At 37.4% G+C, this 16,852-nt stretch overlaps 1 protein-coding gene across 1 annotated transcript in view; it reads right to left on the bottom strand.

Moving 5' to 3' along the window:
- LOC143753421 (3'-5' RNA helicase YTHDC2-like) overlaps positions 1-16,852 on the bottom strand; it is a gene marked incomplete at its 3' end in the record, with an annotated part of 48,031 nt that overhangs the window by 29,536 nt on the left and 1,643 nt on the right. Inside the window, exons 3-10 of the mRNA XM_077245723.1 lie at positions 15,703-15,793; positions 14,785-14,981; positions 9,341-9,534; positions 7,113-7,279; positions 6,208-6,310; positions 2,501-2,657; positions 1,646-1,753; positions 617-765 (exon numbers count right to left, since the gene is read on the bottom strand). Of these exons, the coding sequence (XP_077101838.1) occupies positions 617-765; positions 1,646-1,753; positions 2,501-2,657; positions 6,208-6,310; positions 7,113-7,279; positions 9,341-9,534; positions 14,785-14,981; positions 15,703-15,793 (1,166 nt within the window). The remainder of the gene's footprint in view (positions 1-616; positions 766-1,645; positions 1,754-2,500; positions 2,658-6,207; positions 6,311-7,112; positions 7,280-9,340; positions 9,535-14,784; positions 14,982-15,702; positions 15,794-16,852) is intronic.

Here is a 16,852-nt window from a genome sequence, read left to right as displayed (position 1 = left end):
CTACGTCATTACGCTATTACTACGTCATTACGCTATTTCTACGTCATTACGCTATTTACGCTATTTCTACGTCATTACGCTTTTTCTACGTAATTACGGTATTTCAACGTCATAACGGTATTTCAACGTCATTACGGTATTTCGATGTCATTGCGCTATTTCTATGTCATTACGCTATTTCTACTTCATTACGCTATTTCTATGTCATTACGCTATTTCTACTTCATTACGCTATTTCTACTTCATTACGCTATTTCTATGTCATTACGCTATTTCTAGGTCATTACGGTATTTCAACATTACGCTATTTCTACGTCATTACGCTACTTCTACATCATTACACATGCGCAGTGCTTTTAGTTTTTCGGTTCTCAATCCAATCAAGTGTTTACATGTTCTCTCGTTACGTCAAGGTTTAGAAAAGGAATAAAACGCCCCTTTCAATCTGATCGATATTTAATTTGGATCGATTAAGGCGTTTACATGACCTCAATCGGATCAAGTAAGGTGTTTAGATGAAGGCTTTTGAGCCGTCAATCACATTACTAACGCATTATTTGGTTGCAGGTAAACGTAAGCACTGAGTAATCATGTGAGAACGAGCATAAGAAGAGACCATCTGGCTGAAGACACTGTCTCCGCCGTCATCCAGCAGGTCGTTCTCCTGCAGGACACAAGATGGCGTCCTATCCCGGGCCGGTTCTGGTTCCGGGTCGTCCTGATGGGATTCACACCACTCCGTCAGAGACGACTGCTGGCGCTCTTCTGAAGGGGAAACACACAGGTCCTGGTTTCAGGTATTTTTCATTTTTGTTTTGCTTTGAATACCATTTAAAGGATTTTTTCTGCCCATCCTCCCATAGAAAGTCACGTTAAGCGTTTTCTTTATAATAACAGTTTTCTATGGAAGGAAAACGCTTAACATGTAATTAAATGTGTTGCGTTCACATTATGGGCTCATCTGCTTTTCTGTGCATAGTATGAATTATTAATAAGGTGTGTAGAGAATTTGATCTTTTAATAACATTGTCTTGCCTATTAAAGGATTAGTTCCCTTTCAAATAAAAATGTCCTGATAACGTCATCCAAGATTATTATCAGTGTTGAAAACAGTTGTGCTGCTTCATATTTTGTGGGAACCGTCACACATTTTATTTTTCAGGATTCTTTGATGAATAAAAAGTTCAAAAGAACAGCATTTATTTGAAATAGAATCTTTTGTAACATTATAAATGTCTTTACTGTCACTTTTGATCGGTTTAGTGCATCCTTGATGAATAAAAGTATTAATTTCTTTAAAAAAAAAAAAAACTTCCTGAGCCAAATTTTCTTAATGGTTGTGAATCAATGTTTCCAATAAAAATAACTGTTTTCAACACTGATAATAATCATAAATGATCATCAAATCATCATATTATAGTGATTTCTGAAGGATCATGTGACACTGAAAACTGGAGTAATGATGCTGAAAATTCACAGGAATAAATTATACTTTACTATATATTCACATAGAAAACACCGATTTACAGTATAATAATATTTCATTGTTTTTACTGTATTTTTGATTAAATAAACGCAGCCTTGCTGAGCAGAAGAGACTCTTTAAGACGTTTGACCACTATTGTATTTTAGCTGTAAACGTCACCTTTTTGCGCCTCCTTCTTGTATTTAATCATGTCTTTGTTGGTGTATCCGGTGGTCCTCAGAATATCCTCTAGAAAGAGTTGCTTGACCTCATATGGGCAACCTTTGACTTCAAAGAAAACTCAACGTTATTATTCAACACTCTCATTTCAAAACATCACATTATCACACTAACATTCATGTTCGATGTTTATCAGGGTCGTGCTCCAATCAGAATTAAAGTTATTCATTTGAATTGAGGTGGCACAGAATTGTAATTAAAATACAAATTTAAGGAAGTATTAAAATAAATAGAATTATAGAACTGATGTAGTCAAACCAAAAATTATTCAGACACCAGACTCTTTTTCACTAGTGTGTGCAGTACACTGTAGTTCATTTAAGCAAGTGAGGAGAGCAAAATAAAGTAAACTGTGACATATTATACCCAAAAATTCTTCATACAGCGACTACCAGTAAAAATCATAAATATTTGGGACCAAAAATGATTGGGACACTTTGAGCTGATCATGTTTTGCTGAAGTGTTTTTCTTTAATTGCTAATGCACCTTTTTACACCACAGACTGAACAACATGAAGCATTGCTTGGTAACTGGTTGAGCTAAACTGGTCTTATCTAATTGTGTAGTTAAATTTAACAGCTGACAGATATTCAACATAATTCATGTGTGAGAGTCTAACAGAAGGACGGACAAAACCAGTCAAATATCAACTGATTCTTGTCATATTTTATTACCATTTTCGAAACTATAGCGAATAAACTGTGATAATGTGAGAAATGGTGTCTGAATAAATTTTGGTTTGACTGTATGTGTATTTTTTCCAGCTTGAATAAACCCATGAATATGTTTCCTACTGTGAATAACGGGACAGGCGCCGAAGTATCTGATGAACAGACTGACGTCCAGCGCGGCGCTAGACAGGATTAGCTTTAGCGACGGCATCTTCTGAAGCATGTCCTTCATCTTCGTGAGTAAGAAGTCCGTCAGTCCGTCTCGCTCGTGCACCTCGTCCTACAGGACCACAAATCATCATGAGGATTAATCGAATACTTGTTATAAAATTAAAAACTTTGTAGGCATTTGATTACAACTTTAAACTAGGGCTGCACAATATATCGAAACTATCGAAATATCGCAAATGTATATGCATATCGCAACAGCTTGCAATAACTGAAGAAAATTACTCACTGCTGTTTGCTGAATAACTTTTGTAGCTTTAATAAGAATCAGTATATATTTAATTCATACAGTGAAAACTAAGCAGTGTTTTATTTTTACATTTGATTATTCAGTTTCTGTTCCTACGGGATGGGAAACAAAATCACGGGATTGGGACGAGACAGGAAATAATGTCAGCGGGAGTGGGTGGGACCGGGAATCATAATAACACTATGATACCCAACTTTATACACAAATATACCATTCATATAAATAAGTTATAAAATTTAATTTTGAACTCAATTCTAGTTGCCCTTCATCTTTATGCTCTCCTGTTTGCTGAATGACGTGCTCCAACCGTAACAGTTGGTGGCGGTAATGCACCGTTGATATGCAATGCTAACCACCAATAATATAGAAGAAGAAGAAGACGACTTCCTGTGCACTTTGAAGCCGATAAAATCATAATCAAAACGGAGTCAGACATTAAAAGCCACGCTGCAACAACTACTGTCGGAAAATTATACCTCAGTTGTGCTCGCCGACATTTCTAGCAGGTCTGAAGAAACCAAATTTTTACGAGTCAAGAAAGACGCTGTAATGTGTGCGCGTGCGTGTGTGTGTGTGTGTATTTGCATGGATGATTTATATGAAATTTAATGTGCATTGTTTAAGATGGCTTTCAGTTCAATAAAATAACATAAAACTGTAAATCATAAAAAAATAAAAGTGGGAGGGAATGGGAGTCATTCTTCTGGGAATGGGAGTCAATCTTCCGGGAGTGGGAGTCAATCTTCCGGGAGTGGGAGTCAATCTTCCGGGAGTGGGAGTCAATCTTCCGGGAGTGGGAGTCAATTTTCCGGGAGTGGGAGTCAATCTTCCGGGAGTGGGAGTCAATCTTCCGGGAGTGGGAGTCAATCTTCCGGGAATGGGAGTCAATCTTCCGGGAGTGGGAGTCAATCTTCCGGGAGTTGGAGTCAAACTTCTGGGAGTGGGAGTCAATCTTCCGGGAGTGGGAGTCAATCTTCTGGGAGTGGGAGTCAATCCTCCGGGAATGGGAGTCAATCTTCCGGGATTGGGAGTCAATCTTCTGGGAGTGGGAGGGAATGGGAGTCAATCTTCCGGGAGTGGGAGTCAATCTTCCGGGAGTGGGAGTCAATCTTCCGGGAGTGGGAGTCAATCTTCCGGGAGTGGGAGTCAATCTTCCGGGAGTGGGAGTCAATCTTCCGGGAGTGGGAGTCAATTTTCCGGGAGTGGGAGTCAATCTTCCGGGAGTGGGAGTCAATCTTCCGGGAGTGGGAGTCAATCTTCCGGGAATGGGAGTCAATCTTCCGGGAGTGGGAGTCAATCTTCCGGGAGTTGGAGTCAAACTTCTGGGAGTGGGAGTCAATCTTCCGGGAGTGGGAGTCAATCTTCTGGGAGTGGGAGTCAATCCTCCGGGAATGGGAGTCAATCTTCCGGGATTGGGAGTCAATCTTCTGGGAGTGGGAGGGAATGGGAGTCAATCTTCCGGGAGTGGGAGTCAATCTTCCGGGAGTGGGAGTCAATCTTCCGGGAGTGGGAGTCAATCTTCCGGGAGTGGGAGTCAAACTTCTGGGAGTGGGAGTCAATCTTCCGGGAGTGGGAGTCAATCCTCCGGGAATGGGAGTCAATCTTCCGGGAGTGGGAGTCAATCTTCTGGGAGTGGGAGGGAATGGGAGTCAATCTTCCGGGAGTGGGAGTCAATCCTCCGGGAGTGGGAGTCAATCTTCCGGGAGTGGGAGTCAAACTTCTGGGAGTGAGAGTCAAACTTCCGGGAGTGGTAGTCAATCCTCCGGGAATAGGAGTCAATCTTCCGGGAGTGGGAGTCAATCCTCCGGGAGTGGGAGTCAATCTTCCGGGAGTGGGAGTCAATCCTCCGGGAGTGGGAGTCAATCTTCTGGGAGTGGGAGGGAATGGGAGTCAATCTTCCGGGAGTGGGAGTCAATCTTCCGGAAGTGGGAGTCAATCTTCCGGGAGTGGGAGTCAAACTTCTGGGAGTGGGAGTCAAACTTCTGGGAGTGGGAGTCAATCTTCCGGGAGTGGGAGTCAATCCTCCGGGAATGGGAGTCAATCTTCCGGGAGTGGGAGTCAATCTTCTGGGAGTGGGAGGGAATGGGAGTCAATCTTCCGGGAGTGGGAGTCAATCTTCCGGGAGTGGGAGTCAAACTTCTGGGAGTGGGAGTCAATCTTCCGGGAGTGGTAGTCAATCCTCCGGGAATAGGAGTCAATCTTCCGGGAGTGGGAGTCAATCCTCCGGGAGTGGGAGTCAATCTTCTGGGAGTGGGAGTCAATCTTCCGGGAGTGGGAGTCAATCCTCCGGGAATGGGAGTCAATCTTCCGGGAGTGGGAGTCAATCTTCTGGGAGTGGGAGGGAATGGGAGTCAATCTTCCGGGAGTGGGAGTCAATCTTCCGGGAGTGGTAGTCAATCCTCCGGGAATAGGAGTCAATCTTCCGGGACTGGGAGTCAATCCTCCGGGAGTGGGAGTCAAACTTCTGGGAGTGGGAGTCAATCTTCCGGGAGTGGGAGTCAATCCTCCGGGAATGGGAGTCAATCTTCCGGGAGTGGGAGTCAATCTTCTGGGAGTGGGAGGGAATGGGAGTCAATCTTCCGGGAGTGGGAGTCAATCTTCCGGGAGTGGGAGTCAAACTTCTGGGAGTGGGAGTCAATCTTCCGGGAGTGGTAGTCAATCCTCCGGGAATAGGAGTCAATCTTCCGGGAGTGGGAGTCAATCCTCCGGGAGTGGGAGTCAATCTTCCGGGAGTGGGAGTCAATCCTCCGGGAGTGGGAGTCAATCCTCCGGGAGTGGGAGTCAATCTTCCGGGAGTGGGAGTCAATCCTCCGGGAGTGGGAGGGAATGGGAGTCAATCTTCCTGGAATGGGAGTCATTCTTCCGGGAGAGGGAAACTGATAAACTGATATATATGAAACTAAAATTCCTGCTGCCGTCTCTACAATAACACTAATCAAACTACAAAAGACGAAGAGAAAATTCACTCGTTCTTGACTGAATAACTTTTGTAACTATATTTGAAATGTTTATTTTATTTATAAAGTGCAGTGTTATTTTACATTTGATTACAGTTTCTCACTGTTTATTTTAATCGTATCTTTGTTCAGTTGTATCTATTTGTTGCGATTAGCCTAAATGTGAATGATATCTAAGGTTGTTTTTTTACCTTATTGGAATCGAAATTAGGAATCGGAATCGTTAAAATTGAAACGATACCCAACCCTAATCTCGATTCAAACACCCTCATGATCTCATTCCTGAATCGTATGGATTTACCCTATACACACATGTGAGTAAATCTCAGGCCTAAAACCTAAAACCAGGAGAAAACAGTAAGAAATTGTATAAAAATAAATGCTCAAAGTCTCACCACAATGACGTGGGTGACCATAGACATCGCGTCGTCTCCGGCCATTAGCGTCCTTAGCAAAACTCCACTCGTGCAGAACGTCAGCAGGGTTTTAGGAGAAACTCTGAGAAGAAGCACATACCCAGAATTCCTCAGCACATTTGCAGTCATTTAGATGGAGACGATTCAGGTCATTGTACACAAACAATTCGCCTATAGACCCTTTTTTGCACCGACGTCACAATTACCTCACGGGCGGCGTTAGCTGGAGGCAAAACAAAGGGAAAACTGGAGGCGGGTAATACAAACCAGCACAGATTCTGCACATAAGGAGCTTAAAATGTTGTGTTGTGTTGTTGGGTGTAAGAATCGACGGAGTACAGGCTCCAATTATACATTTTATCGCATAATGCACTGCAAAAAAGTTATTTTCTTACTCAGTATTTTTGTCTTGTTTCCAGTCCAAATATCTCAAAATTCTTAAATCAAGTTGCATTTACTAGAAGAGTAAAATTACATAAGATATTATGTCTTGTTTTCTGGGGAAATAAATCAAAATTAAATGAGTTGTTGCTTAAAAAAAAAAAAAAAAAACTGAATTATCTGCCAATGGGGTCAGAAAAAAAATGTTAATTCAAACAGAAGCAAGATTATTTTTCTGACCCCCTTGGTAGATCATTTTGCTTGTTTTAAGCAACAACTCACTTAATTTTGATTTATTTCCCTAGAAAACAAGACTTAATATGGCATTTTACTCATCTAGTAAAGCATCTTGATTTGAGAATTTTTAGATATTCGGACTGGAAACACTTAGACAAAAATACTAAGTAAGAAAACCAGTGTACGATTTGTGACACACTCCTAACACACTTAGATGATAGTGTGCACATGGGAAAACAGCGATGTGGTGTCGAGGAGTTGTTGACCTGCTCTCCAGGCGGATCTGATAGCCGACGGTCTGTCCGATCTTCTCGCCGCGCTCGGCCGCCACACGCTCCGCCACCGCGATCGTCGCTAATCTCCTGGGCTGAGTGCAAAAGATCCGGCAGGGAATCCCATTCGCACTGCAGTCGTCCAGGAGGAACTGGGGGATCTGGGTGAGGAACACAGAAGCGGGTCAAGCTCAGACCGATTTATTCTCATGTGAATCTCTGAAGCGTTTAATACAGATAACCCAACACTCGTTTGGGAATGGCTGCAGAAAATTAATTACATCGGAAGCTAAGCTGACTATTCCAGTATTAAAACTCGTGCGCAAATTTAAAAAAAATAGACCGAAAGTTAAAGAAGACTCTTGGCAGATTAATGTTGAAGTAAAAAAAGTTTAAAAAGTGAAACCAGAACAAACGTTTGGGAATGGCTGCAGAAAATGAATCAAATCAGGAGCAAAGCTGACTACAGCCTTATTAACCCTTGTGCGTCAATTTAAGAAAGTTGCACATAGGTCCATAGAAGACAAAAATGTCCGTATTAAAAAACAGTCATAAAAGTTTGAAGCTTGGGAGTTAAGTTTGATCTTATTTTAAAGAGGACTCTTGGCAGATTATTGTTGAAGTAAAAAAAAGTGAAAGATATAGAGGTTTCAGTTTATGAAAATTATTCATGAACAATATTTTATATAAAATATACATTTTATGAAACATATTGAACTTTAAAACTGCTAGAAAATCAAAGACATAAATCTAAACAAGTATTGTTCCAAATGTGAGGTTGATATCTCAAAAAATGAGCTTTCAGTGAGAGTTTGTTTGGGCACACTACCAGATTTTCCCCATTAGATACAAGCACACACACACACACACACACACACACAATTTTTTATTAACAAGTACAAACCACACTCTGACATCCACACCAACAGACCCACACAATAATAGCGGCATAATTTATCTAATTGGCTTTTTAATATGCATAAGCAGAAAACAGGAATAAATTGAGTATTTGCTTTATAGGCCAAACCTGAGAAAATGGCTCCATCTGGTAAAAAAAAAATAGTACAGATGTACACTTTGAAGCCTGGCCAACAGAATGAGAGTCTAATTAACCAAGATTTCATCATTTTATAGTTAAACGGCCCTGGGATTAAAAATTGCAGTTTTAATGGGTTTCAATGGGGACATTTTTTGTTCTTAAGGTCCCCGAGAGGAACTATTTTGTATAACTAGAGCAAAATAGATTTTTTAAAGGAAATAGGGGTGAAATAGTAAAATTCCAATAAAAATACACACATGTGCCAAAATTTATGCAGTTGGCATTAACACATGGACAATTATTAAAAAAACAAAACTGAAAAAGACAAATATGTCCATAAGGTCGCAAAAAGGTGAAGTTTTAACACTCTGGTGCTCTTCAAATGTTGGTCAAAAAAAAGTTTCTTTTAATTAAATGAATGTACTATATTTTAATTTGATAATGTATTTTATTTAATGTTTTGTATTTTTAGGGGATTTTATGGTACTAAATCATATTTACACTGTATTTACGGTATAATCCATTTATTCACTTTTTGAGCATAGACCTGATAATTAAACCTCCAGTTTAAACTGTGGTAAATCTTTAATGCTTTAGAGCGACAGACTGAAGTTTGATCTCTTTTCAAACACGACACTTGGCAGATTATTGCTGGAGTTACAAAAGTTTTAAAAAGTGAACTTAAAAAAAGATATAGAATTTTATGTTTATCGTTATGAAAAATGCACAAAAATGCTATTTTCAATTTTGATAAGAAATCTATATTTTCGAAAACACGTTTTACTCTAAGAGTGTGATAAAATGGCAGGCATAAATGTAAGCGAGTAGTGTTGCACATGTGAGCTGATATCTCAGTAAATGAGCGTTCAGTGAGATGTTGTTCGGCTGCAGTACCAAACGCTTCCACTAGAGGAAACTCTCTCATTCATTTCCAATGCGCTCATTTTTAACCGCGAGGAGCACAAGTGTGACTATTATTATCAGGACCATTTAACCTGTTCAATCATGTCCATGATTTATCTGTGTGTTCACACAGCAAGTGCCAAAACCTTTACCAAGTTTCACACCATTCCGATGAAGTAAAAAACGAATTTTTTTTCGAAGAGCAGCAAGTTCTCTGAACAACTAAAGATAGAGATCCAGTCAGGGCTATGATAACTCAGAAGTGTTTTACAGTGCTGACCTGTGTGGTTTTGCCTGAGCCGGTCTCCCCCAGGACCAGCACCACCTGATTCTCCCTGATGGTCTGGACCAGCTCCTCCTGACGCTCATAAACGGGCAACGATCTCCGAAAACAATCCAGTTCAGACGGGCCTCGGGTGTGAGGAACCTGAGGAATCCCGTGACTGAGACGCCCGCTGGTCCTGCTTTTACTGTCTAGAGGAAAGAACCAGCGAGAGAAGATCAAATAAGGGAAATAATCAAATCAAATAAATACAGCTTTGATGCACTGCAAAAAAATGCTTTTCTCACTCAGTATTTTTGTCTTGTTTCCAGTCCAAATATCTAAAAATTCTTAAATCAAGATGCATTTACTAGATGAGTAAAAAGCCATTAGATATTATGTCTTGTTTACAAATAAAATAAAAAAAAATCAAGATGCATTTACTAGATGAGTAAAATGACAAAAGAAATTATATCTTGTTTTCTGATAAAAAAACAAAACAAAATTAAGTGAGTTTTTGCTTAAAACAAGCAAAATTATCTGCCAATGGGGTAAGAAAAATAATCGTTTTCCATTTTGAATTATTGGCAGATATTTTTGCTTGTTTTAAGCCAAAACTCACTTAATTTTTTATTAATTTTTTTTATTAAACAAGACTCTAGTAAATGCTTCTTGATTTTTTTTTTTAATTTGTAAACAAGACATAATATCTAATGGCTTTTTACTCATCTAGTAAATGCTTCTTGATTCAATTTTTTTGATATTTGGACTAGAAACAAGTCAAAAATACTGAGTAAGAAAAGCATTTTTTGCAGTGTGAGCAAAAAAAAAATCTTAATTATTCCAAACTTTGCTTTGTTCAAGGATGTACCTTGCAGGATTTGAACATTACTTTTCATTTTTAACAGCGCAAACTACTCATTATTACTGGAAAACATCAGATTATTCTTCATAATCCAGTGCAGACTCACCACTGGTGTCTAAGTTGTGTGTTTTGTTTTTTTACCACATTGGCAAATTATTATGCTTGTTTTAACCCAAAACTCACTTAATTTTTTTTTTTTTTAAACAAGATATAATTACCTATGTATGGAAGCTTGTTTCCGCCACTAAATAAATAAATAATAATAATAATTGCGACTTTTTATCTCACAATTCTGACTTTTTTCTCACAATTCTGACTTCATATCTCGCAATTGTGAGAAAAAAATTCAGAATCGTGAGATATAAAGTCAGAATTGTGAGATATAAAGTCAGAATTGTGAGATATTAAGTCAGAATTGCATGTTATAAAGTCAGAATTGCGAGAGATAAAACTAAGAAATCTGACTTTTTTTCTCGCAATTCCGACTTTATATAACATAATTCTGACTTTATATCATGCAATTCCAACTTTATATCACATAATTCTGACTTTATATCACGCAATTCCGACTTTATATAACATAATTCTGACTTTATATCACGCAATTCCGACTTTATATCACATAATTCTGACTTTATATCACTTAATTCCGACTTTATATCACATAATTCTGACTTTATATCACGCAATTCCAACTTTATATCACATAATTCTGACTTTATATCACGCAATTCCGACTTTATATAACATAATTCTGACTTTATATCACGCAATTGCAACTTTATATCACATAATTCTGACTTTATATCACGCAATTCCGACTTTATATAACATAATTCTGACTTTATATCACGCAATTCCGACTTTATATAACATAATTCCGACTTTATATCACATAATTCTGACTTTATATCACGCAATTTCTGACTTTATATAACATAATTCTGACTTTATATCACGCAATTCCGACTTTATATAACATAATTCTGACTTTATATCATGCAATTCCAACTTTATATCACATAATTCTGACTTTATATCACGCAATTCCGACTTTATATAACATAATTCTGACTTTATATCATGCAATTCCAACTTTATATCACATAATTCTGACTTTATATCACGCAATTCCGACTTTATATAACATAATTCTGACTTTATATCTCGCAATTTCTGACTTTATATAACATAATTCTGACTTTATATCACGCAATTCCGACTTTATATAACATAATTCTGACTTTATATCACGCAATTCCGACTTTATATCACATAATTCTGACTTTATATCACGCAATTCCGACTTTATATCACATAATTCTGACTTTACATCACGCAATTCCGACTTTATATCACATAATTCTGACTTTACATCACGCAATTCCGACTTTATATCACATAATTATGACTTTATATTACGCAATTCCGACTTTATATAACATAATTCTGACTTTATATCACGCAATTCCGACTTTATATCACATAATTCCGACTTTATATCACGCAATTCTGACTTTATTATGTGATATAAAGTCGGAATTGCGTGATATAAAGTCAGAATTATGTGATAAAGTCGGAATTGCGTGATATAAAGTCAGAATTATGTGATATAAAGTAATTCTGACTTTGGGCAATTCCATGCAAAGGTCATCTTTACCATGAAAAAATAAAGTTTTAACCAAAAGAACAAAACCCTTTTTAAGTTGTCCATTTAGGTCTGTAATATACTGTATTAATGTGCTTTAACAAAAATTTTAAGAAAATTGCCTTGTTTATCCACCAGATATGAGGTGAGCAACAATGCTTAAATTACATTTTCAACCAGCCATATTTCATGCTTTCAAAAAAAGATATCAAAGACCCCCCTTTTTAAACTTTATTTTAACAGTAAGCATTTTGCAGAAAGATGGAGGCATGCCTGAGAAATACATATACTAATTTGGTCATAACAGCACTGCCTGTTGAATTTATAAGGGCTATAATAAAGAGGTCTTGACGCTTCAGTGCACTGTCACGTCCATAACGTTTTAAAGGTTTAGTTTATTTAATATGACAATTATAAATGCAAATAACTTGAAACTTTATTTACAAAGCTAAATTATGTTTATGCTTATTAGGATAGACAATTCATCTCACTACTTTGGTCTGAACAACCATAATAATGCGTTACGGACGTGACCGTTACGGACGCTTCATATTAAATCATGCATATGACTATTGTGATCTGTTTCAAGACCGAAATGATTTTGGCCACTTCATTTCAAGTTTTGTTTTGTAGAAAGACTTTATTTAAAGTGAATTTCGTTTTGTATAAATTGTATCTTAATTTTAAATCAAAGTTTCATCAATAGCATGGAGGTGTGATCACTTGCAACACGTAAACTTGAGCGCGTCTCATAACTGAACAGAAACTCGACGTATGCCTCTCAGAAATATAGCCTATCTATAGAAAGATTGCAAAGATCAAAACGAAAAGAAATAGGCAACTCTCTGATTGTGTAATCTGTATGTGCTTTTTCCACCACCACGTCCCTTTAGAGGCTCGGTACGATCACGCTGATAAAATAATAATAATAATAGGCTAATAATATTGCGTGTCAATTATTTTGTCAAATCATTTTTATACGAAATAAAATGGGATGATTTTGACTCGCGGCTGTGCATTAAAATCCATAAACTGGCCGAAAACCGTGCGATCATTTAGACACAAAAAACGTAGGCGTTACATGATTGCTAGTGACACACATCTACGGACAATAATGTCCATCGGTTCACCTGACTGTGGAGGAAACCTGTGTTTTGAACTCCTATATGACAAACATTAATTTTTAATGTATTTTAATTTTGACTGTCTTCCGTAATAGTCTCTGCTCTAATGTTCCGTCTATGTGTTTATAGTAGCCTATTCACGTCCTAGTCGAGAGGCCTCCTGCAATTGCGCGAGGAACCTGATTGGTTTAGGCGCGAAACAGGCGCCCTCTAATTCGCTCGCGCTTCCTGTCATTCAAGCTCAGGTTTTGACAGCTCGAAGATAGTGTGATCTTAAAGCTAAACGCCTACCACAACGACAGATGGATAATATGGTAAGATGATGCTAAAAACCAATACTTCAATACTTTTACATATTGAATTAAGATGTACAGTAAGATCCAAGCTAAAAAAAAAACTAATTCATAATTGGGGGGGGGGGTCTTCCGAATCATTTCAGACAGTCTTCTTAATGTGAAAACACAGCCATTATGCGTCAACAAAAGTGCCATGATGGTTTGATTGTTGGTTTTCCAAACAGATTCTATGTATTTCAGACGCGTCACATCCATAACAGGGTTTTTGTCACATCCATAACGTTGGTTTTTCCTCATAATACACTTCATAAAAATATATATATTTTAAACATTGATATTTTTATGTTCAGCTAAGACCCCTTCATCATGTGGATAGCAATATTTATACATTGGATTTAAAAGTTCACAGACTTTAAAGGAAATCGAACAGTATACCAAAAACTCTGTCATTTCCCGTCACATCCATAACGCATGCATATTTTCCTTTTTTGGGGGTGCTTAAATATATTTTAGAAAAACATATTTCCAATTTAAATATTGTAAGAAGTTTTTTTTTTCTGAGACATTTCACCTGTCATTATGAGTTCAAATGTCACATCCATAACGCTGGAATTACCCCTTTATATAACATAATTCTGACTTTATATCACGCAATTCCGACTTTATATAACATAATTCTGACTTTATATCACGCAATTCCGACTTTATATAACATAATTCTGACTTTATATCACGCAATTCCGACTTTATATCACATAATTCTGACTTTATATCACGCAATTCCGACTTTATATAACATAATTCTGACTTTATATCACGCAATTCCGACTTTATATCACATAATTCTGACTTTATATCACGCAATTCCGACTTTATATCACATAATTCTGACTTTATATCACGCAATTCCGACTTTATATCACATAATTCTGACTTTATATCACGCAATTCTGACTTTATATCATGCAATTCTGACTTTATATATAAATAAAGTCAGAATTGCGAGATGTAAACTCGCAATAGTGAGAAAAAAAAGTCAAAATTGTGAGATAAAAAGTCGCAATTACCTTTTTTATTTTTCATTCTGTGGCGGAAGCAAGCTTCCGTACCTATGTAATTTTACTTTACGCAAATGCTTACTTTAAATTTTTTAGATATTTGGACTGGAAACAAGTCAAATATACTAAGTGAGAAAAGTTGTAGTCCTTAAAAAGTGATTTCAATTCAATTCAATTAAAATGTATTTGTATAGCGCTTTTCACAATACATATTGTTTCAAAACAGCTTTACAGAAAGTGGATTTCAGAAATGTACATAGAAAAACATACAGTTAGTTAATCATGTAGTAATTTAGGGCATAATCGCCGGCGTTGGGTCGGTGATTTCTGTAAAAGCGAATATCTCCCTTTGATCTGAACTTTGCAGATGTTGTTTCTGCTCAAACAGCAACATTACACACTAACTAAAGTTAGAGAAGTGAAATCATAATCAACCACCCCGTTAAACTGTAATAACCCAGTGAGGCTCACCGCTGTCGGGAGAAGCGAGCACGGCTCTCTCGGTGCGAGGCTGGAGCTCACTGCGCTCTTTACTGGTGATGGGGAACCTCTGCAGGAGATTCTGCACCATGTGTTTGGAGTTGTGTGTGAGACTGCAGGTCATGATGGACCGAGCCGACTCCGAACCGTCCTTCTTCCTCACAGTCAGACATCGACTCGAGCCTTTCCTGCAAACAACACATTAGAGGAACTTAAAGTCTTGCTAGTCTTCTAGTCGAGTCACCTTTATTTATACAGCGCTTTATACAATACAGATTGTTTTAACGCAGCTTTACAGAGATAATTGTGTCCACAAACAAAAGTTTGGGATCTGTAAGAGTTTTGATGTTTTTAAAAGAAGTCTCTTCTGCTCACCAAGGCTGCATTTATTTGATCAAAAATACAGTAAAACAGTGAAATATTATTATAATGTAAATCCGCTGTTTTCTATGTGAATATATAGTAAAGTGTAATTTATTCCTGTGAATTTTCAGCATCATTACTCCAGTCTTCAGTGTCACATGATCCTTCAGAAATCACTATAATATGATGATTTGATGATCAAGAAACATTTATGATTATTATCAGTATTTAATCAAATAAGTGAACAGAAGAGACTACTTTTAAAAACATTAAAACTTTTAAACAGCAGTGTTTGTCCACGTGAAATGGCTGGAACAAATGTGGGCGGGGCTTAAGTATGTCCATGGGGAGTTGATTGGATGGTTGTGGTTTGCTATTGGTGGATCTCATGTGAGTGACAGGTTGTTGCCCCGCCCACATCAGAGAAGAGATCTCGTAATCATCAGTAACTTTGTAGTCAAGTCTGACAGCATCACCGGCTTGCATGTGTAATAATACGTAAATGTCAGTTCTGCGTGAGTTTGTTTGATATGCGAGTCAACTTACCCTCTGCTTTTCGAGACGTAGCCCAGCGATTGAGCAAGCCGATGAACGAACGCTCTCTCAGAATTTGTCAATGAAGAAGGGAAATCCAGCTCTATGAGACAAAACAATAATTTTTAAAACATTAAACTCCCCCTGTGGTGAAAATCCAGCTTTTAATGTTGTTTATGTGTCTATGTGGTGTTTTTAATACGCTTTAACACAAACCATGTGTAAATTCATAAGTCGACAGCATTGCTGAGTATTTTCTGCTTAAAACTGCAGTGAACCAAAGACAGTCTCAAAAACACGCTTTGAAATCGCTGGAGTTTCTGACGTCACAAACTACCTTGTAACCAATCAGATCAACGTGTGATCGTCAACCAGTGGATCTCTGAGTGAGTGAGTGGAGGCGGGGCTCATTTGCATATTCATAGAATCGCGCATACTAAATGAGGCAAGGGTGTCGAGTTACATTCAAGATATTTTAAGGCATGAAGAAATTTATTTTAAAGGAAAAAACTTTTAAATATGTCATTTTGGTGATCAAAGATGAGTTTTAAGGGGTGAAATTATTGACTTGAGGGGGACTTATAATAATATAAAATATAAATATATAAAACAAGAAAAAAATCCAAATATAAATATATAAAACAAGAAAAAATCCAATAGCTGACTCTGGTTCATTAACCAGAGGTCCTTCTTGCATGCACTGCAAAAAATGCTTTTCTTGCTTAGTATCTTTGTTTTGTTTCCAGTCCAAATATCTAAAAATTCTTAGATCAAGATGCATTTATTAGACGAGTAAAATGACATCAGATATTATGACATGTTTTCTGGGGAAATAAATCAAAATTAAGTGAGTTTTTGCTTAAACAAGCTAAATTATCTGACAATGGGAGAAGAAAAATAATGTTGTTTCTGTTTGAATTAACATTATATTTCTTAACCCATTGGCAGATAATTGTGCTTTAAGCAACAACTCACTTAATTTTGATGCATTTCCCCAGAAAACAAGACATAATATTTAATGGCATTTTACTTATCTAGTAAATATATCTTAATTTAATAATTTTTAGATATTTGGACTCGAAACAAAATATCGAGTTTTCGATCGAAATCATCTAATATCACCTCCGGTGTTCCTCAGGGTTCTGTCTTAGGCCCTCTTCTA

This window comes from Siphateles boraxobius, unplaced genomic scaffold (assembly GCF_051911475.1).
Source record: "Siphateles boraxobius isolate OS27281-9 unplaced genomic scaffold, OSU_SipBor_1 283, whole genome shotgun sequence".
In the NCBI taxonomy this organism is placed as follows: domain Eukaryota; kingdom Metazoa; phylum Chordata; class Actinopteri; order Cypriniformes; family Leuciscidae; genus Siphateles; species Siphateles boraxobius.
The sequence above is the reverse complement of the archived record's forward strand: the minus strand, read 5'-3'. Positions and strand labels throughout refer to the sequence as shown.